General features: G+C 40.5%; 1 protein-coding gene across 1 annotated transcript in view; it reads right to left on the reverse strand.

The window, feature by feature from the left end:
* The window catches only part of LOC124774002 (lethal(2) giant larvae protein homolog 1), a 354,779-nt gene that overhangs the window by 75,875 nt on the left and 256,206 nt on the right, over nucleotides 1–22,698 (reverse strand). Inside the window, 4 exon segments of the mRNA XM_047249448.1 lie at nucleotides 4,493–4,616; nucleotides 6,296–6,585; nucleotides 7,308–7,543; nucleotides 21,922–22,205. Of these exon segments, the coding sequence (XP_047105404.1) occupies nucleotides 4,493–4,616; nucleotides 6,296–6,585; nucleotides 7,308–7,543; nucleotides 21,922–22,205 (934 nt within the window).

Genomic DNA, 22,698 nt, shown 5'->3' on the forward strand with positions numbered 1-22,698 from the left:
ACAGCGTGCTTAAACCCGCAAACAGAAAGACACAAGATGAAACTTTAAATTACAATATATTTTTTCCTCTATGATCTGATCTTGATGAACTAAAGTCTATACGTTGCCCCAAGTTACACTTAAGTTACCTGTGAAAACCTAATGAAAATTTGCCCATAGTTTTGGATATTAGCACGTTCGGACACGGACACACACACACACACACACACACACACACACACACACACACACACAAAATGCTTTTGGCAGTTTTATTATTAGCACAGATATGATGGATACATCACATGTACCTGGATTACTGATCAGTTAGACACAAGCATGAGTAGTTGGGTAGTGTTGTTAGTAGTTTATGTCTTGGTGTCTGGATATAATTGGCAGTTAGAGAGCAAGGAGTAGTTAGCGGGTTATAACTTAAGTGTCTATCCTTGATAAGTCTCTTCTCTGTGTCTGCCTGCAACTCAACGTGTCATCTTTACAGTGAGTAGCAATCAATCCTTTCATAATATTGTTGATATTCCAACCAAGGCCTTCCACTGTTTGATTTTTGCCTAACAGCCTTTCTTCCATCCCACAACCCAGTGGTGCTTACCTTTGATACTATTCTTCAAAGCAATAGTCTACTCAGTGTCTTTCCTGTGTTATTTCATCACCTTCCACATGCCCTGACACTATAAACCGTCTCATATGCACACAACACACAACTATGTGACCGGGTGGACTGTTGATGCAGCACCTCATGCCCCAAATTCTTCCTGCTGATAATTATAATTATTCCTATTATCATATTTCCTCCGTGATCCTTGTATATTTTCACGTTTTATTTTCCACATCTATCTCTGCCGCAGGAACTTGTCATCCTCAACTTAACCAATCCCCCACCCCCCTTTCCTTATTCCAATATATGTGTGCTACCATGCCTCATCCATCTCCTGGGGGATGTGTGTGTGTGTGTGTGTGTGTGTGTGTGTGTGTGTGTGTGTGTGTGTGTGTGTGTGTGTGTGCATGCGTGGGGGGGGGGGGGGGGGGGCGGTGAGGGAGAAGTGCATATTTTTACATGTTTGTAATTATGAAAAGGATCGATTGCTACTCACCGTGAAGACGAAACGTTAAGTTGCAGACAAGCACAACGAAAAGAAAATTATACACTTAGCTTTCAGCCAAAGCTTTCTTCAGAAATGGAAGGAAACACATACACACACACACACACACTTACACAAGCACCACACCTGGTTGTGTGCATGTATGTGTGTTTTCTTTTCTGAAGAAGTCTCTGGCTGAAAGCTCAGTGTGCAACAGTCTTTTTGTTGTGTGTCTGCAATTCAACAAGTTATCTTTACATTGAGTAGCAATCTTTCCTTTTCACACTATCCAGATCTCCTCACAGCCATCTAATGCCTTCATTTGCCCATTTCCTACCTCACTTCCTGTTTCCCAACTATATTCCTGTCATGATCGACCCCTGCTCCTTCTCTCTGCACCAGTTCAGGAAAATATCCCTTTCTCTGGCTAAAGCCCATTTCAGTATCCTGTTCCTTAAATGCTGCCTAAACCATGGAATCACTCCAAATGGCCTAAACATAAAAATTCCTTTCTGTGAATCCCATCTCTCCTTTTACAATGACCTTCACCTTTTCAAATCCTGCCAACTCCTATCCCTTACAAACCTGGTACTGCAGAATCACACCTCCATGGCAAGCGCATCCCAGAACTGCCTAAGCTGCCTCCACAAAATACTGCTACTGTGCAAGCCCTAGCACATTATCACATCTCTAAAATTGAATTCCTTGCACTACAACACCTGGAAGAGACTCAAGACAACACCTTGGCAAGTTATCCAGCCTGCTGGCATCCAACTGCTGCCTTGGAGCACCACTATCCATTCACATCCTATCCAAAGTGTTCTTCAACCCCTCACAGCACCCAAGACCTCCACTTGTCACATCCCTCAAAACTCTCTACCAACACTCCACTAAACTCAGAGCTGGAACAATCACTATTGCTAAGCTTTCCACCAAAAATCCTCAGCTCCACGCAAGTTTTGGTCTTATCTAAAGACCTCACCTTTAGACCCACATCCAAATTTAACCATGACAGACTTGTCAAAGACCTATTCTCCTTCTCCCGATCCCTGCAAAGGGAAGCACTTCTTTGCTGCCAGTCGATCCAACTTACATTCAACATTAAAGTTGCCTTTCACAGTTCATGCCACCACTCATGATCTTCCCCCCTTCCACTTAACTGTGCCCTGGTAGCCTTCAAGGAATTCATTATCTCCAACCTCACCTAACCATCATTCCCTACATTACTTCCTAAGAACACCAATCTTTCAGCACAAGAAAGGACAACCATACACAGCCTCAAAAACGATCCTGACCTAATCATCCCTCCTGGAGACAAGGGTTACATCATTGACATTGCAAATCACTTTCCCAATTGTCAGACTCCTCCACCAATTAACTCTGCGAGAGAGATCCCATCCGCATAAGTCTAACATAACCTCCAATTACCCTTAAAACCTTAGGCCCTTCCAAGAACTTCTACTCTGAATCCCTTCACCCCCCCCCCCCCCCCTCCTCCACTCCTATGACACCCTGTACATGTTCTCCAAAATCCACAAACCTAAGCATTCTGGACATCCCACTGTAGACGATTATTGTGCTCCCATTGAAATAATTTCACCCTCACTGAGCAACACCTCCAACCAATTGCCTGAAATCTAGACTCCCATGTTCAAGACATCAAAACACACCTTTCACCAATTCTTCTACATCCCCGCCCCCTAACCTCCTGGATCCTTACTCCTCACTGACATCACTTCTCTATACACCAACATCCCCCAGGCCCATGGTCTTGTTGCAATTGAACACTACCTCTCCCAATGTGGTACAGACTCAATCCAACTACCTCACTCCTCATATATATTACTAGCTTTATCCTAACATACAACTACTATTACTACTTTGGAGTGAAGGCATACCAACAAATCGGTGGCATAGCTATGGGCACCTGCATGGCATCCTGCAATGCCAATCCGTTTATGGGCATCCAGAGGAAACTTTCCTAGCCCACCAAAACCCCAAACCCTGGGTCTGGTTTAGGTTTACTGATGGTATATTCATGTTCTGAACTCAGGGTCAAGAGACCTATTCCTCATTCCTTCACAACCTCAAAACCTCTCCCATATGCTTCTCCTGGTCCTCCTCAACCCAGTGTGCCTCCTCTCTGATAGCTCCATCTGCTCTTCTATCCACATTAAACCTACCAACCACCAACAGTACATGCATTCCAACAGCTGTCATCCCATTCACACACAAAAAATCCCTCCCATACAGCATGGCCAGCAGTGGTGGCATATCTGCAGGGACAAGAACTCCTTGCTCAGTATGCTGAGGGTCTCACCAAAGCCTTCACAGACAGGCTCCTATCCTCTAGACCTAGTCTGCAAACAGATCTCCTGTGCCATTTCCCCTCACAACCCCAATCCTCCCACTACTCCCAAGTACCGGCCAAAAAGGAGTGCCCCATTTGTCACACAGTACCACCCTGCACTGGAACAACTGAACCACATCCTTTGCCAGGGCTTTGATTACCTGTTATCCTGTCTTGAAATGAGGTAAATCCTACACAAGATACTTCCTACCCTTCCTAAAGTGGTGTTCCATTGACCTCCACCTCTCTAATGGGCTCCATTCATATCTCTGTCCACATTAAACCAACAACACTATCTGCTTTCCGAAAGATGGTTTATCACAAAATACTGCCCTGGACTGGAACAACTGAACCACGTACTTTTGTCAGGGCTTTGATTACTTATAATCAGACCCTGAAATAAGGGACATTCTACTCGATTCTCCCCCCCCCCCCCCCCCCCAAACAATGAAGGTTATGTAACATATCTGACAGTTTTCAGCATCTGACTAATATATAATACACCCATTTTCAATGTTACAACCCCCCCCCCCCCCCATTCCATGAAAAATATGGAATTAAGATGATAACAACATGTATACTGGGAGAGGCGAAAGTTCCCTCACAATTGTAGGATTACCAGTATACTCACCTTTTGACTGCCTCAATACCAGAATACTAAGACTTACTTTCCCTTTATTTCAGTTTTGAAAAAATAACATAAAACCAAAATTAAAGAGAAACAAAAGGAGTGATATGTTTAATGTTCAAAATACTACTGCCACTTCATCTCCATCTTGTCTCCACTTATACTTACAACAGTTTGTTGATCTAATCTTGGCAGACCCATTTTTTCTCCTGATGAAGAAAATAATAGTTACAAAAATCTAGGAATATGTTTTTCGCTTGTAAATGTGTATCAGCAGGAATGGAACATCCCCATTTTGAACTTAAAAACTGACCAACTAATCTGCCTTGATGAATTTTCCTATCTATCACTTATTTCCATCCCAAAATTAGGAAAGCAGTGGCAATAGTTTGCTGTGAGGTTCCCTTCTATTAATGAAATATATGATGTACTTACAGCAAATGATCCTTGACAGAATCTATAGTGATATCACCAACACTGAGGGCACTGATGTCATTTCTGTCTTCTTCTGCACCATTTTCCTTTGCTTCTTCTCCATCTTCTGATTTTGGTTCTATATCTACGAGGAAGGAAAAAATTTGATAAAAAAAAAAAAATATATATATTATTGATATAATGCACAACAGCAATAGTACTAGTAAAGAAAGGATGAATTGCAGAGGAAAAAGGAAGCGGCAAAGTGACACGTGACAGCAAAGGGAGAAGACAGGAAACAAGTGCCATGCCGTGGCAGAGGGAGGAAGCAGTGGCTCAAGCACCACGTGATGGCAAAGGTATCAAGAAGGGGCTGGAGTAATGTGCGGCTGCACGGGACAACACGGGGTAATAGGGAGATGTGGCTGCGATGGGACAACAAAGGGCTCCAAGTGACTTAGATGTGATGGGTGGCTCTGACGGGACAAAGAGGCCAGAGTGGCACGCAACAACAAAGGAGGCAGAAGAAGGGCCCCAAGTGATGTGCAGCAGAGGCACAAGAAGGGGGTTGATTGACATGTATCAGCAGAAGGACAAGAAGGGGCCTGAGAAACATTCAGCAAGACAAGAAATGGTCCAAGTGGCACGCCACGGCAATGGAGACAGAAGAAAAGCACCAATGAAGTGCTGTGGAGGCTCAAGAAGGGCGTCTAAAGATGTGTGATAATGGAGGGAAAATAAGGGAGCTGACGACTTGCAGTGGTGGCATGCGGCAGCGGAGTGACATGAAGGGGTCCAAGCGCTGTGCAGCTGCGACGCAACAAGAAGCGGTCTGAGCAACATGCTGCAGTGACCGAGACAGAAGAAGGGTCCCAATAAGGGGCAAAGGGGGGGGGGGGGGGGGGGGTTCCGGGCGAGGGAGCTGCGAATGAAGTGGGAGGTGACGGTGGATGATAACGGACAGGAGCCACTCTACTACGGTTGACTGCAAGAGATGACGGTCACTACTGATACACAGTATGATGTATCCCATCTTCCTACTTCTGTCAACTGCTAAGCAGGGAACCTAAAGTGGTGCAATATGCTGTATCATGAAGTCTATGGGAAGATTATTAAGAATTCGGAATCGTGCTTGGCCAGAGGGTGGATCATGCCTTTCTGGTTACTGGGTATTACAGGAAATTGCCAGTGGGTCCTGCACAAACAGAATGTAAAGCCTAGTTAAGTACAATGTCAAGTAAATGTGGTAGGAAATGGAAAGTATCAACAATGAACTGAGACTGCATATTTGTCTGCAGATAATGACGGTATGAAATGTGTGACATTAACAGAAATAAAGGTAGCTGTGAAAAATGGATTAAGGATGATTGATAAATGTAAAATGTACTATGACTTTAGAGGAACTACCAAAGGAGTAGCAAGAACGTCACACTATGGAAAAAGAAGTTGGTAAGGCTTATTTATGGGGCAGCAGAAAGGTTCTGAGAGATTGAAAAAATGGATTTTTGCTCAATGTAGATCATGAAGGTACTCACAAATGAACCTAAAACAGACAGGGGACATGGTAGAAAACGGAAGATTCCCATAATTTCTTCACATACATGATTACAGTCGTGGGTGGCATATTGGTACTTCTAGCCATGCTATTGATGTACAGGGTCTCATCAACTTCTTTTGTCAGAATGAGATAGATGATAAAAAGGATCAAACTAAGCATTTCCTCAATATGTGAGAATCAGTTTGAAACAAGCATTGGTAATGGAGAAACTCAATTGGAAAATGTTGCATAGTGTTTACAGCAATAACATACGTTTGTTCATGTACCTTTGTTCTCCTCGTGAGTAGCATCTCCATTCACTGTATGTGATGCAGGCGGGTGATCTCTAGCAGCAGCTGATGGACTTGCATTTTCTGCTTCTTCTTCCTCTGCTACTTCCATTTCTTCCTCTTCCGTCTCCTCCTCTTTTGGTATCTGTCTGGCTCCTTCTGGCAAATCAATGCGGCACCGTGGATATAACAGTGTTGAAGCGGATAGTGTTATCCTCTGAAGCTCGCTGGAGGAGTGTAAATAAAATGCTTCTCCGTACCGTGTGAATGTCAGACTTGATATTCCACTAAAGAGAAAAAGAACCATAAAGGTTATGAACTAATATAAATCATTAACTGTGTAGCTTTGCTATTACCACATTCTACAAAGTGTTTTTGAAAATGAACAGTAACAATTGAAAAACTGAAAAGTTGCAATAAGAAACTCATTTGTTTGGAAAACACAAATTTTCCCATCATCATCTGCACAGAAACGTCCAGAATAAAGTGTATGATCATCATTACCACAATTATTTTTTTTATTATTATAAACAGTGATAAATACATAATTCATAATGACTTGAATAAATTCATGAAATGGCTACAATCAAGTACTCTGTTTACTATAAAATCTTTGCCTCCCATGGTTCAAATGGCTCGGAGCACTATGCGACTTAACTGCTGAGGTCATCAGTCGCCTAGAACTTAGAACTAATTAAACCTAACTAACCTAAGGACATCACACACATCCATGCCCGAGGCAGGATTCGAACCTGCGACCGTAGCGGTCGCTCGGCTCCAGACTGTAGCGCCCAGAACCGCACGGCCACTCCGGCCGGCTTGCCTCCCATGTTTCAGGCACAATTTCAGTAATGTCTAGTGCACATATGAAAGTTGGAAAAAGCATGAACCATTTTTTTTCACATGGGTGACTTATAATTCTTATTGTGAAAACAGCCAACAACACTTAGATGTTACAATTTAGCTTAGGAATTACCACAAAACATGCTGTAATATCTGCAATACTCACTTAATATCTTCTCGTCGAACAACAGCGGCATTGAGCTGCCTTCTTAAGTCAGGAACACTGAGAACTATGCAGTCCCCCAGATTGGTGAGACTCACTATGCACCATTCTGAGTACTGTGCACCACGATCTGGCCTTGAAGTTACAAAATGTGCCAAGCTCATTCTTCTCACACGGGAACCTTCGTGAGCAGTAAGTTTAAATTTGCAGAAAGGCTTAAGGCTTGGCAATGTGAATATCTGAAGCAATGAAAAGAAATACCAGCCACATACATAAACTCATTAGTACTAAAGCAGCACTTTATAACATTACAGATTCCTCTCATCTGTGTAACACTCTATATGAAAATGAACAGAGAGAAGTAAACTACATTGCAAGTAGCAAAACTAAAGTAGTTCTCAAAAACCCACTGGTCCTTATAATGTGCTATGTACAACACTGGGCAGAGAAGTTTAGATATTTTTCACATATGCTTTTGTTGACAATGTCTTATGGGTGTAAAAAAGCCACTGTATTGTTGCAAAGATTATTCTTTTGTATACTTCTTAGCAGGGGGTAAAAAACCACTATATTATTTGCTGTCTGCAAAAAATTACAACATATGGTAGCAACAGAATTTCAAATATAAAATTCAAGGTCTAGGTAAGTAAACTGAGATTTCTGCTGTGCAACCAAATGAAAAGTGACTCTGTCAGTACCAACCAATTACATAAACGATATTAGTCACAGAAAGCTAAAAGCTATGCCAAGTAAAACCCCAGCCAAGAAAAGAACTTCCTGAGCCATGAAAGAAGCTTCTATGAACTTCATGTCAGTGGTCCTCCTAATATGTCTATACAACAGCAGGAAAGTAAAGAATTTCACTACCATCTGATAGATGCAAGGAATGGGCATTTTACTGCAAGACCAAGACTGTCCAAGAGCTCAAAAAAGCATTAAGGTAATCATTTCTGTATGACAATCGAAACCTCTCAATGCAACCATGTCCTGAATAGAGACAGTGACATGCTAACTGTAACAATTTTTTCCCACTAATCACATGTCATTGTTAAACCACGGAGTATACACGAGTTTTATGATGCCTCTACCGTAATTACGAAGAAGCAATCATGCAGTGACATCAGACAAACTCTGTATTGTTCATCATAGTTTGATGAATTTTGGTTAGCAATCACACACACTGATAAATCTCTTTCAAGTCAATGATAAATTGAGGACACATTTCCGATAGGGGAAAAAACTGACCTTTGTGCAACCCTACAAAAACATTCTAACATGATAATGCAGCATGATTGTTCGACAATTCTTTGGTGAATAGCAGATAGAGCACTTTTTTGAGTATCATGTTCATCTGACACGCAAGTGACTGAACATATATGGAATTTGCCAGCTGAGATGCTCATCTGCAAAAACCACTGCCAGCAACCTTAGCAACCTTTTTTTAAAAAAATAAAAAAAAAAAAAGTAAAAAAATGGTGTGCAAACCCCCCCCCCCCAAAAAAAAATTATCTTTGTCATTTCTGTAATTATTGAAGCTCCCTGTCATCATTCACTATTATCTATGGGAAAAAGAAAGGCTGCCTTGTAGTACTGAAAAATTTTATAAATAAAAATATATGACATGTATATTACACTTACATCCTATGACACCATTATTTTCGGATGTTCAAATTTTCAGACATCTGATGTTCACTTTCATCTCACAAAATCAGTGATTACAGTTTACAGTGATTTATACCACAGCAGAGTGTCCCAGCACAGCAATCATAGCTGGACAAGCCTGATAAACCTTGTTTTTGTTGAGAGCCAGTAAATCTCAAGAAGTGAGCCTTTACACAACTCAGATAGGCCTAATTTCAAGTTTCTGTTCAAACTAGGTGACCTGGATGAAATGTAGGATGCTTAATGTTTTTAAGTTACATATCAGGATGTTATACAGGGTATTAACTAATATTTGGATAACTTCTGGGGAGTGGATGTGTTTGTCTCTGAGTGAAGAACTAGGTTATGCGCTAACTTTCCAGCCATCTGTCATTGAACAAGATGGTGTATGACAGTTTCCCCAAACCCAGCTTCTTCATTAATGTTGCCAGGTGAATCTCTTCCTTCACTGCTTCAGTGATGTTCATCCACCATCTCTTGATGAAAGTGCAACAGCTCTCTGTCTGTGTGAACACCATGAGATTGCTGATCTCGATATGATAAAGATGTAGTCTATATCAGCATTGAAATTTCCCCAGTCAGTACATGCAAATTCAAAGATTTCTTATTTGTCCTTGATGTAGGTCAGTTTGTTTAAGGTTACACTGAGGTAGCTAAGCATTCACTAAGCCGCTTGCCTGTGAACAAAATTATGTCTGCTAGTCCACTGGCTTAGCTTATTGACTGTGTGGCTTATGTCAGGTCAAGTACCTGTGATGATACATATCAATGCTTGAACCAGTTCTCTGAAGAGATATGAGTGCCATTTTCTGTATTTGCAGCTGTTGTTGCACCCAACTTACTCCCAGTTGGCAATGTAGTCCTTACTGGCTTGCAGTCATCTATTCTGAATCCATGTAAAGCTTTTTGATGTTAGCTCTTCGGCACAATGTAATTTTGTCAACAGACTGATTTATGTTGATGCCAGGACAGCATCTTAAGGCACCGATATCTTGACATAGCTCATTCTTGATTTTTTTTTGTCCTTTCTGGGTATGCTGGTGCAATTATAATGTCATCTCTTATAAATGAGTAGGATGACTGGATGTTTCCTCGACACTGTCTGCAAGGACACACAGATCTGAATTTGTGGGATGCAAAATCCAATCGATGTTGGAGTTAGAAGCCACTCAGCAAACCACTGTCAGCCACCTTGGCACAGCCCGTAAATGGCTTTTCTAAGTTTACACACAGCATCATCAGATTTCTATGTCTGGAGGCTCTCACTTGCCTTCTTTACAATAATTATGATTATCTCACTCCAAGTCTCTCCGCTCTTGTAAGAATTCGACCAGTGACTCAGGCCATTCCATGAAAATATCTATGTCAATTTCACTATTGAGAAATGTAGTGGCATTGTGAGATGGAGGTGATAGCTGCGCCTTGAGAGAGGGTGCTAAAATACTATCAGTTTGGCCATATTTCGTACACCTATTACTCTGAATGTTTAAGTACATTATTATTGATCACTAGAATAGTCATAGTTATCAAATATCTGACGGAATGTAACCTGAACAACTTAGCCCCACATCCCTGCAAAAGTCTATATGTGGGGAAGTAGAAGCAAAATTGAGGTTAAATGGCCCAACGCTGTTACCAAATGAGACTAATGAACAAATCAGCCATGATTTATAGAGGAAATGTGAATTTTTTGTGGGCCTTTTGATCAGGATGAGAGGATACCAGCCATACTCTTTTTTTCACATTATACAAGGTGAGTCAAGAAGGACTTAACAACTTTGGAATGATACAGAAATTTATTGAGATAACTTACTGAATCGGTAGATGTGTCATTTTGTACCAAATAACCTTAAGTTTCACATGAATGTCTCAAGTTTCATTTTGGTTTGATGTGACTACCATTTGTGATCTGGCAAACATCCCACCAGCAATCAATTTCTTCCCACAATCACTGCATCAAATACAGTTTAACTTGTGCAACGGCAGCATGGATATGATTTTTTCAGGTCAGCTAAACTTTTTGGTAGGGGAGGAACATATACAAGGTCCTTAATGAAGTCATAGAGAAACAGAACCAGTGGTGGCAAGTCTGAGTCTGAGGAGCGAGGCTGCCACACAACTGACCCTTCACGGCAAATACAGTGACCTGGGAAGCGATTATCGAGGAAACCGCAAACTTCTGTGAGGAAATGAGATGGTGTTCTGTCTTACTGGTAGTAAACCACACTGTCTCTGTCATCTTCATCAATCGGTGGAATTAAAAAGTTTTCAAGCATATCCAGATACACAATACCAGTGACAGTTTTCTCTATCAAAAAGAATGAGCTGTAAAATTTGCATTTGCTAAGGGCACAAAACACATTCACTTAGGGGTTGTCAAGAAAGTGTTCCAGGGTTACATGTGGATTTTTGCTACCCCATATTCTGTAGTTGTGGGTGTACACCATGCCACTGATATGAAATGTTGACTCATTGCTCAAGATTATTGTGTTCAGGAATGTCTCATTGTCCTCTATCCAATGCGACATTTCCACACAGAATTCCCCACAAGCAACCTTATCTGCATCACTAATGTGCTGTGCCATTGTGAATCTATATGCTTTCAAGTGTAAATATCTACCCAGTACTTGCCAAACAGTCTTTTCTGGGACGCCAGTCTCGCAAGATGCACGTTGCATGGATTTTTGTGGACTAAAGGCAAAGCTCTCCCTAATTTGTTTGAAATTATCATTAACACAATGGTGACGTGCCGATTTATAATGCCACATTGAACAATCTGTCTCAGGAAAGTTCTTGTGCCAAGAGCAAATTGTTGGCCTGCATAAAAGTTCTTTAGAATATTTCGTGCAAAATTTATGCCAATCAGTTGCTGCAAAGTTTGTTTCATGAAACCAAAACACACAGTGAGCACACACTGCACCAGTGAGAGAACCCATTTTAACTGTGCACTATGCTGGCGCTGCTGGTGGCGGAATGAGGTACTGATGCACAGCGTAAACCAAACTTGAGGTTGTCTACTACAAAATGACATATCTACTGAATCTATACCATTCCAAATCTGTAAAACCCTTTTTTACTCACCTTGTATATTAAAGCCCAAGGTCACTCAATTAAAAAAACTCACTTGAAAGTCACTGTTTCTGGAAGGTAGTATACCTAGTCTGTGTATACTCAAAATTAATTGTGCATCAAAAAGGATTATTTTCTGAATTTACAACAAGATACATTAATTATATCAGTACACCCAGTTGAGTACTCAACAAATTATGCATCACAAAAGATTATTTTATGAAGTCACAAAGAGAGACATCAATGAACACCGATTCCTACCCTACACAACTTTTACAATTAACACTACTTTCTACCCTTTGCAATTTTATGAGCATGAAGGTAAAACTAAAGAAATTTGGACTCACAATTGTTCTTTCTGTACACCACACATGAATGGAGTAGGAAGAGAAGAAAAGATATTGGTACATAGCTTCTACTATGTGACGTTCCATGCAGTGTCAGCAGAGGGGACAGTAAATTTGGGTGTTCAATAACACTGCTACAAACTTCATCTCTGATGATCGTAATAAATGTGTAATTCTCACAATTTACTCTTCAGCCACTGGGGACGTGCACGTCACGTTCAGCTTTTTCCATACCATTCCACGTGGCACACGGTCATCGCATTGGCTATAATTTCTGGCCTGTTTGTATGCCAGGAGTCTCTATCTTCCCATCGATTTTCTTCTGTTGCTCTGGAATGCTGGGTGCCAAGTTCTTTCTCAAGTCTCACCCATCCACTTATACACATACCATATAGGTGCTTTAGATTAGATTAGATTAATACTAGTTCCATGGATCATGAATACGATATTTCGTAATGATGAGGAACGAGTCGAATTTTCGAATACATGACATAATTAGGTTAATTTAACAACATACTTAAGTTAATATAACAACTTTATTTTTTTGTGTTTTTTGTTTTTCTTTTTTATTTTTATTTTTTTTATTTTTTAAATATTTTTTTTCTTAATTTATATCTAAAAATTCCTCTATGGAGTAGAAGGAGTTGTCATTCAGAAATTCTTTTAATTTCTTCTTAAATACTTGTTGGTTATCTGTCAGACTTTTGATACTATTTGGTAAGTGACCAAAGACTTTAGTGCCAGTATAATTCACCCCTTTCTGTGCCAAAGTTAGATTTAATCTTGAATAGTGAAGATCATCCTTTCTCCTAGTGTTGTAGTTATGCACACTGCTATTACTTTTGAATTGGGTTTGGTTGTTAATAACAAATTTCATAAGAGAGTATATATACTGAGAAGCTACTGTGAATATCCCTAGATCCTTAAATAAATGTCTGCAGGATGATCTTGGGTGGACTCCAGCTATTATTCTGATTACACGCTTTTGTGCAATAAATACTTTATTCCTCAGTGATGAATTCCCCCAAAATATGATGCCATATGAAAGCAATGAGTGAAAATAGGCGTAGTAAGCTAATTTACTAAGATGTTTATCACCAAAATTTGCAATGACCCTTATTGCATAAGTAGCTGAACTCAAACGTTTCAGCAGATCATCAATGTGTTTCTTCCAATTTAATCTCTCATCAATGGACACACCTAAAAATTTGGAATAATCTACCTTAGCTATATGCTTCTGATTAAGGTCTATATTTATTAATGGCGTCATACCATTCCCTGTACGGAACTGTATGTACTATGTCTTATCAAAATTCAGTGAGAGTCCGTTTACAAGGAACCACTTCTTAATTTTCTGAAAGACAATATTGACAATTTCATCAGTTAATTCTTGTTTGTCAGGTGTGATTACTATACTTGTATCATCAGCAAAGAGAACTAACTTTGCCTCTTCATGAATATAGAATGGCAAGTCATTAATATATGATAAGAACAACAAAGGACCCAAGACTGACCCTTGTGGAACCCCATGCTTGATAGTTCCCCAGTTTGAGGAATGTGCTGATCTTTGCATGTTACGAGAACTACTTATTTCAACTTTCTGCACTCTTCCAGTTAGGTACGAATTAAACCATTTGTGCACTGTCCCACTCATGCCACAATACTTGAGCTTGTCTAGCAGAATTTCATGATTTACACAATCAAAAGCCTTTGAGAGATCACAAAAAATCCAAATGGGTGGTGTTCGGTTATTCAGATCATCCAAAATTTGACTGGTGAAAGCATATATGGCATTTTCTGTTGAAAAACCTTTCTGGAAACCAAACTGACATTTTGTTAGTACTTCATTTTTACAGATATGTGAAGCTACTCTTGAATACATTACTTTCTCAAAAATTTTGGATAAAGCTGTTAGAAGGGAGATTGGACGGTAATTGTTGACATCAGATCTATCCCCCTTTTTATGCAAAGGTATAACAATAGCATATTTCAGTCTATCAGGGAAAATGCCCTGTTCCAGAGAGCTATTACACAGGTGGCTGAGAATCTTTCTTATCTGTTGAGAACAAGCTTTTAGTATTTTGCTGGAAATGCCATCAATTCCATGTGAGTTTTTGCTTTTAAGCAAGTTTATTATTTTCCTAATTTCAGAGGGAGAAGTGGGTGAGATTTCAATTGTATCAAATTGCATAGATATGGCCTCTTCCATTAACATCCTAGCATCTTCTAATGAACACCTGGATCCTACTATATCCACAACAATTAGACAATGATTATTAAAAATATTTTCAACTTCTGACTTTTTGTTCGTAAAGTTTTCATTCAATTTGATGGTAATACTGTCTTCCTCTGCTCTTGGTTGACCTGTTTCTCTTTTAATAATATTCCAAATTGTTTTAATTTTATTATCAGAGTTGCTGATTTCAGACATGATACACATACTCCTGGATTTTTTAATAACTTTTCTTAATATAACACAGTAGTTTTTATAATTTTTGATAGTTTCTGGGTCACTACTCTTTCTTGCTGTCAGATACATTTCCCTTTTCCAGTTACAAGATATTTTTATACCCTTAGTAAGCCATGGTTTGTTACAAGGTTTCTTACGAGTATATTTAACTATTTTCTTGGGGAAGCAGTTTTCAAATGCATTTACAAAAATGTCATGAAATAAATTATATTTTAAATTGGCATCAGGTTCACGGTACACCTCATCCCAGTCTAACTGCTGTAGGCTTTCCCTGAAATTTGCAATTGTTAAATCGTTGACTGAACGTACTACTTTGGAGGACTGTTTAGTATTGCTGAATGGAGCTATGTCATATATTGTAACTAGCTGTGCACCATGATCAGAAAGACCATTCTCAACAGGCTGAGCATTTATCTGGTTAAACTTATCTTGATCTATAAAGAAGTTATCTATCAGTGAGCTGCTATCCTTTACCACCCGAGTAGGAAAATCAATAACGGGTGTCAAATTGAAAGAACCGAGTAATACTTCAAGGTCATTTTTCCTATTACCCTCTTTCAGAGAATCTACATTGAAGTCCCCACAAATAATAATTTGCTTCCCCCTGTCTGACAGATAGCACAACAAGGAGTCCAAATTTTTCAGAAATAGATGAAAATTTCCTGATGGGGACCTATACACAGTTACAATTATAAATGTGCCTTTATTTAATTTAAGCTCACAGGCACATGCTTCTATATGTTTCTGTACACAAAACTTTTTTGTTTCTATACTTTTTGCACAATGATAACTTTTGACATATATGGCAACTCCTCCTTTCTCCATATTTTCTCAGTAACAATGTGATGCTCAGACAGGCATAGTACACTCCTGGAAATTGAAATAAGAACACCGTGAATTCATTGTCCCAGGAAGGGGAAACTTTATTGACACATTCCTGGGGTCAGGTACATCACATGATCACACTGACAGAACCACAGGCACATAGACACAGGCAACAGAGCATGCACAATGTCGGCACTAGTACAGTGTATATCCACCTTTCGCAGCAATGCAGGCTGCTATTCTCCCATGGAGACGATCGTAGAGATGCTGGATGTAGTCCTGTGGAACGGCTTGCCATGCCATTTCCACCTGGCGCCTCAGTTGGACCAGCGTTCGTGCTGGACGTGCAGACCGCGTGAGACGCCGCTTCATCCAGTCCCAAACATGCTCAATGGGGGACAGATCCGGAGATCTTGCTGGCCAGGGTAGTTGACTTACACCTTCTAGAGCACGTTGGGTGGCACGGGATACATGCGGACGTGCATTGTCCTGTTGGAACAGCAAGTTCCCTTGCCAGTCTAGGAATGGTAGAACGATGGGCTCGATGACGCTTTGGATGTACCGTGCACTATTCAGTGTCCCCTCGACGATCACCAGTGGTGTACGGCGAGTGTAGGAGATCGCTCCCCACACCATGATGCCGGGTGTTGGCCCTGTGTGCCTCGGTCGTATGCAGTCCTGATTGTGGCGCTCACCTGCACGGCGCCAAACACGCATACGACCATCATTGGCACCAAGGCAGAAGCGACTCTCATCGCTGAAGACAACACGTCTCCATTCGTCCCTCCATTCACGCCTGTCGCGACACCACTGGAGGCGGGCTGCACGATGTTGGGGCGTGAGCGGAAGACAGCCTAACGGTGTGCGGGACCGTAGCCCACCTTCATGGAGACGGTTGCGAATGGTCCTCGCCGATACCCCAGGAGCAACAGTGTCCCTAATTTGCTGGGAAGTGGCGGTGCGGTCCCCTACGGCACTGCGTAGGATCCTACGGTCTTGGCGTGCATCCGTGCGTCGCTGCGGTCCGGTCCCAGGTCGACGGGCATGTGCACCTTCCGCCGACCACTGGCGACAACATCGATGTGCTGTCGAGACCTCACGCCCCACGTGTTGAGCAATTCGGCGGTACGTCCACCCGGCCTCCCGCATGCCCACTATACGCCTTCGCTCAAATTCCGTCAACTGCACATACGGCTCACGTCCACGCTGTCGCGGCATGCTACCAGTGTTAAAGACTGCGATGGAGCTCCGTATGCCACGGCAAACTGGCTGACACTGACGGCGGCGGTGCACAAATGCTGCGTAGGTAGCGCCATTCGACGGCCAACACCGCGGTTCCTGGTGTGTCCGCTGTGCCGTGCGTGTGGTCATTGCTTGTACAGCCCTCTCGCAGTGTCCGGAGCAAGTATGGTGGGTCTGACACACCGGTGTCATTGAGTTCTTTTTTCCATTTCCAGGAGTGTATATCTATTTCATTCTCAGCTTCTAAATCTTCTAAACAAACCAGAAGCTCATCTACTTTATTCTTTAAACTCCCAATATTTTGATGAAATATACTTAATTATTTTTAATTATACTTTTATGAGAACCTTTCCTTATTCTAACATTTACAGTACTCTCCTGTCTGAGTTTCTCATTGTGCTTAGGCCTAGTTCCTATACCAGTGGTCACATGGTGTTCAGAGAGGCAGATTATGTCAACTGGGTTGGGTGACTTTAATTCATCAATGCAATTACCTAGGACTGAGATACAACTTGGTGGAGATAAAATTTCTGGTGATTGGTGAAAATTTATAATTGATAGCTGTGATTGGTGATCAAATGTGCTAGAATTGTGCTGTTTAATTTCTTTCCTAAACTGAAGATTTGTTTCAATCCTGACCTCTCTTAGAACTTGACATCTTTCTGTCTTACCTATCCTAAAAAAGGTGCTGCTCCAACACCTGTAACCACTGGTATTTTACCATTCATGGCAGTGCCTCCCCCCCTTAAATTTCCTGCTATTACCCCAGCCAGTTTCCCCTTCCCTTTCCTGTTGAGATGTTTGAGGGTTTTCAAAGATACCTTAAACCATTCTTCCTGCAATATAGTGGCAAGTTCAGGCAATGATGATGGAGGTGGATAGCAAATGTGCAGCTTTATCTCCAACATATACCACATAAGCTCAATAATACTGAGATCTGGTGATCATGGTGGTCAGGGGAGATGCAACAAATTAATCCTCCTGCTCACAAAACGTCCTGGACAATATGAGCTGTGTGAAAAGGGGACCTATTTTCTTTGAACACAGTACTACCCCTGGGGAACAATCATTCTACCATGGGAAGGATCAGATTGGGCAAATGGTCACATAATCTCTGGTAGTAATGCAACCTTGCACAGTAACCGTGAACAATGAGTACTATGATAAGGCTGCCCAAATCACTGACCCCCTCCCCCTCCTCCTCTGTTTCATTGATGGGAAATCAACTCTGCCAGAAGTTGGAAGCAGTGTGAAACAACACTCATCGGACCAAATGACTTCCTCCCATTAATCAACAGTTCAAGTTTTATCGCAATAGCATCACATTTTCTTATTATGGACATTTGCATCAGTGATGAGTGGTTTTGGAATTTCAGCTCACCCTGCAATTCATTGCTCATGGTAATCCTTTCGTGTTGTTTTGGTTCTGACAGGGTTTGTGAGTGTTACAATCAGTTCTCCCACACACTATCACATACAGTTGCAAAACTGCCGTGAAAATTGTGACAGTCCGATCCGACAGCTTGAATGATGCTAGCAAACCGAGTGGGCAAGAAGCCAACAGAAGATTAATGTTTGTTTTTAATTGTTTTTCTACATAATTAACAAAAAGTTATTACTTTTTGCCTTCCAAGCATTAGTAAATTATCAAGAGAGACAAATTAGTGTGAAACAGATGTAAAAACACTGAATATTGTAGATTCAGAGACACAGGATACAACTTATTCATGAAGAAATACTCCCCAATGTATGTATAACTGCAGCTTAATCCATGGAAAGCAAGAAAGTATGAACAAATATTTCACGCATGAGAATAATATATTCGTTGTTGTATGTTGTTACTATGATAGATACGGTCCTTGACCCATGTAACAATTTTGGGTTTGAGTTAATAATTCACACATTCTTACACTTTACTCAACTTTCTAATACACTAATATTTTTACAAATTTGATTACTTTTGCTTCAAAAGTGAACGTGTAGTTGATACTTGCTATTCTTGGCTCAGATGTAGCAACAATTGTTGAACAGCTTTCTTCTGTAATGATTGAGATTTTCACTCTGCAGCGGAGTGTGCGCTGACATGAAACTTCCTGGCAGGTTACAATGCAAAGGTCCCGAGTTCGAGTTTCAGTCCGGCATACAGTTTTAATCTGGCGGGAAGTTTCAGGTTTCTTCTGTGCTGGGAAACAGTTTTATTGCTTTTGACGTTTTATTGTATCATCTATGTGGTTTCCCCTTCAACAACAATTGCGGTGATTTATTTGCCGTGTTAAATAATGAAGGTACTGCATTCCTCATCAGTTTCCTATGTTTCACATTCAATGATTTGATTTAACCTGTCGTGACAAAATATCACATTATCAAGTAGATACAGTGGCAGCTGTTGCGTGAGAGCACAAGATCACGTGAACACCCTAACTTTCGACACTTTGCGGATTTATTGGTTACTCTTCTTTGAATGCTGTTAAACGTAACATAGATGCTGCAATCTGAAAGACACAGCACTTAAACCTACCATACTACTGCTTCTCTAGACTCCGTGATACTTGGTGTAAGCAGGGTGTACACACGACCGGGAGGGGGGAATCCCCGATTTTTCCTAGATTTCCTGACTAAAAATACACTTTCTCCCGGGTGAACACACACTTTTTCCGTGTTAAGTGACATTATATTTTCCCTCTGAACTGTAAAACTTATCAATCTTTTGAATGGTTATGGTTTTATACACAGGCGTACAATGTGCCGGCACTTTATAAAATGAAACTCAGGGAAAAAACACGTTTTGGAAAGATCTTTGATGCGGAGCAACATCTACCCCGCATATTTTCGTATTACAAAAGTATAAATCCTAATTCCATCAAACACCACATGTTACTTCCCAAGCATTGAAATTAAGATTGCGACGCGCTTTTGTAAGCCACTCATACCTCATGTCATGTGATCTCGCCAGCCGATGACAGCAGATATTCAGAACATAGGACGTGATGTAGTCAGCCAATTAGCAACATCACTGTTAAGTAGTGCGAACACACAAACAAGAAAATTTAATGGTTTAAATTAATATACATGATGTTACTATAAGAAAAGCAAAGCTTTCACATACAATATTGGTCTCTAATGTAAATAAGTTGCAAGAGAAGATAAGCTTCCACACACAATGTGGATCTTTCTGCGCGTGTTACACTCTAAGATATATCACACAAATGTGCCAGTGAAATTTTTAATAATGACATAAATGTCTATTCTTCTGGGCTCAAAATTCTTCTAAATGGCTCTTCATCAAAGAGTTGATTTTTAAATGAGAGTCAAACACTGTGCGATTCAAGAAATTCATTGTACATTCTCGCACACAGTTCAAGTTGTGTTAAAGGAAATTTACTTTGAAAGTAACGCTTTTCACACCCCTATTCGCAATATTTTCCCCACGATCTGTTAGAAACAGGTTTGTTTCAGCAGTTGCCGGAGAGTGCCAGATGACAGGCATAACCGCGCTTGTGCAGCTACAACGATGTAGGAGGCCTGTATGTTTGTACTTTTAACATATTAAAAGATCTTACATTATGTCATAAAAGAAACAAGACATCAGAAGATACCCCAAGAGCATCAGAATTTCGAAAACCATACTAAAACGTGCACATTTGAAGTGCATACTTAAAGTGCACATTCATATGTCCAGATTCCCAATGAAGTAGGCCTCAACCTGATATTAAGCTTTTCAGTGTGGTGTTCGGGATGTAAATTTTCTTGGAGTGCCAGTATTGCATTATCTTGTGTTTGGTTCTTCATTATGGCATAATGCCATATATGCTAGAAGACGAAAACGCGCACTTGAAATGCAGTGAACACTTGAAATTAGCCAATAGTGTGGAATTAAACACTTCGTTTCAAATACACTGACTGCCTCAGCAGAAAAGATTAATGAAAGTCAAATTTCTTTAGCAAACTGATAAAAACAATTCCATTGTCCTGCAAGGGGATTAATGCTTGACTGTCAGAAAGGTGGAAATAAAATAAAATCTGAAACTAATGACAAATTTGCTTCCTGTAATTATGAGAATGTACTTTAATTCTCTTGATGGCTTCCGGGCACAGCAATCCGTTTTGTTTTCATTTGATGTGAGAGCATTAAACGAAGAGGAAACAGCAAGATCACTAAATGTAAACATGGGTCACATGGAGACTACCCACTTCCCCACTGTAACTCAGACTGCTCTGCGCATCAGGCCTGGATGTACGATATTTGTGAGATGGCCAATACTTGATAGCTGAGGATATTTTGCCTGTCTCTTGCATCTTTCACACCTCATGGAATAATCCTACCACAGCTGACTCTCCCAAAACTAATCACTAGTTCCGACAGAATGTTGTCTGCAGCTCATAATCAACAAATTGGGGTAAGAGTCCATATTTGCTCCTGGAAATGTCTTAACAGTTTAAAATCTGGTCCTGAAACTACAGTTGTAGTTTCCCCTTGGCTTCAGTCTTTTTTTTTTTTTTTGCAGTAGTAGCACAGTAGTGCCATTCTGGTTAATGTTACAAGGCCAGATCAGTCAATCATTTGGACTGTTGTCCCTGCAGTAACTGAAAAGGCTGCTGCCCCTCTTCAGGAACCACACATCTGTCTGACCTTTTAAGAAACAGACATCCTTTGCTTGTGCTTGCACCTCCAATATGACTAGCTGTATTGCTGGTGCACAGCCCCACCAATGGCAAGATCCGTGGTTCACAGAAGAACATGTATTCCACTATATAGAAAGAAATTAAGTTAACAGGGCAACTACTATGGTAGATTAGAGATATATGGCACATCAGGTTATTTACCACATTTTCATTTTCATTTGTTCTTAATAATGTGTTTATTTGAGAATTTCCCCACCCTTTTGAGAGTCATTTTATCAAAAATGTTGATATCTTACGTCGTGTAATTAACATCAAAACACAATGAATCTTTAGATCTTTGAATCTCTCAGTTTCACTCCATTGTTACTTATGTATTTACCTTGAACTGCTCCTCAGAACAAATAACAACTCTATGAGGTCCACTAGTATCTGGCAGTTTTTTAAGTCCTTTCTCAATTTCAAATGGTTCAGGCAGTGGAACATTAATGCCATCTAAGACAGCCACACTTATCACTGGTGCTCTGTGTTTAAGTTGAATCTCTTTGCCCAATTGACAGGTAACGTCTTCTTCTGTTCTTCGTTGTCCCACTGGTACAGCAATGGTAAACACATAAACTGTACCATTGTTTGTCCCTGCCCAAAGTGTAGCTGTTACTGACTGCACTGTAAAATGGAAAATATAATCCATTAGTTTAGTGGCAAAATATTTTCCTTTGATTACCAAGTACTGAGCTTTTTACCTAAATGATTTTTTAATTCAAACTTTAAAAAATGTCTGTTTAGTCCTTCTCACATTTAACAAAATTCTTCACAAAATTTACATATTTGTAGAAATATCCTTACACTCTTAACAATTCTGTACGTAAACAACAGAAAACAGAATGAGGGAAGGCAACCACAAACTAAGACATTAACAACAGAAACCACAAACACATAACTAGAACTGAAAATACAGGACAGCTTTGCATTTGGATCTTCCCCAGAGGAATTACGAATGAGGTGTTGGACTGAGAGCAGAACTGGCAGTGGGACAGACCAAAATATTGTATACGTTGGGTGAATTATGGAAGAACACCGTGTAGGATCAAGGGTGGGATTAAGAGTACAATATCCTTGATCTCACAAAGCAGCAGGAGGTAGCCATAAGCTCTGGTGA

This window comes from Schistocerca piceifrons, chromosome 2 (assembly GCF_021461385.2).
Source record: "Schistocerca piceifrons isolate TAMUIC-IGC-003096 chromosome 2, iqSchPice1.1, whole genome shotgun sequence".
Lineage (NCBI taxonomy): Eukaryota > Metazoa > Arthropoda > Insecta > Orthoptera > Acrididae > Schistocerca > Schistocerca piceifrons.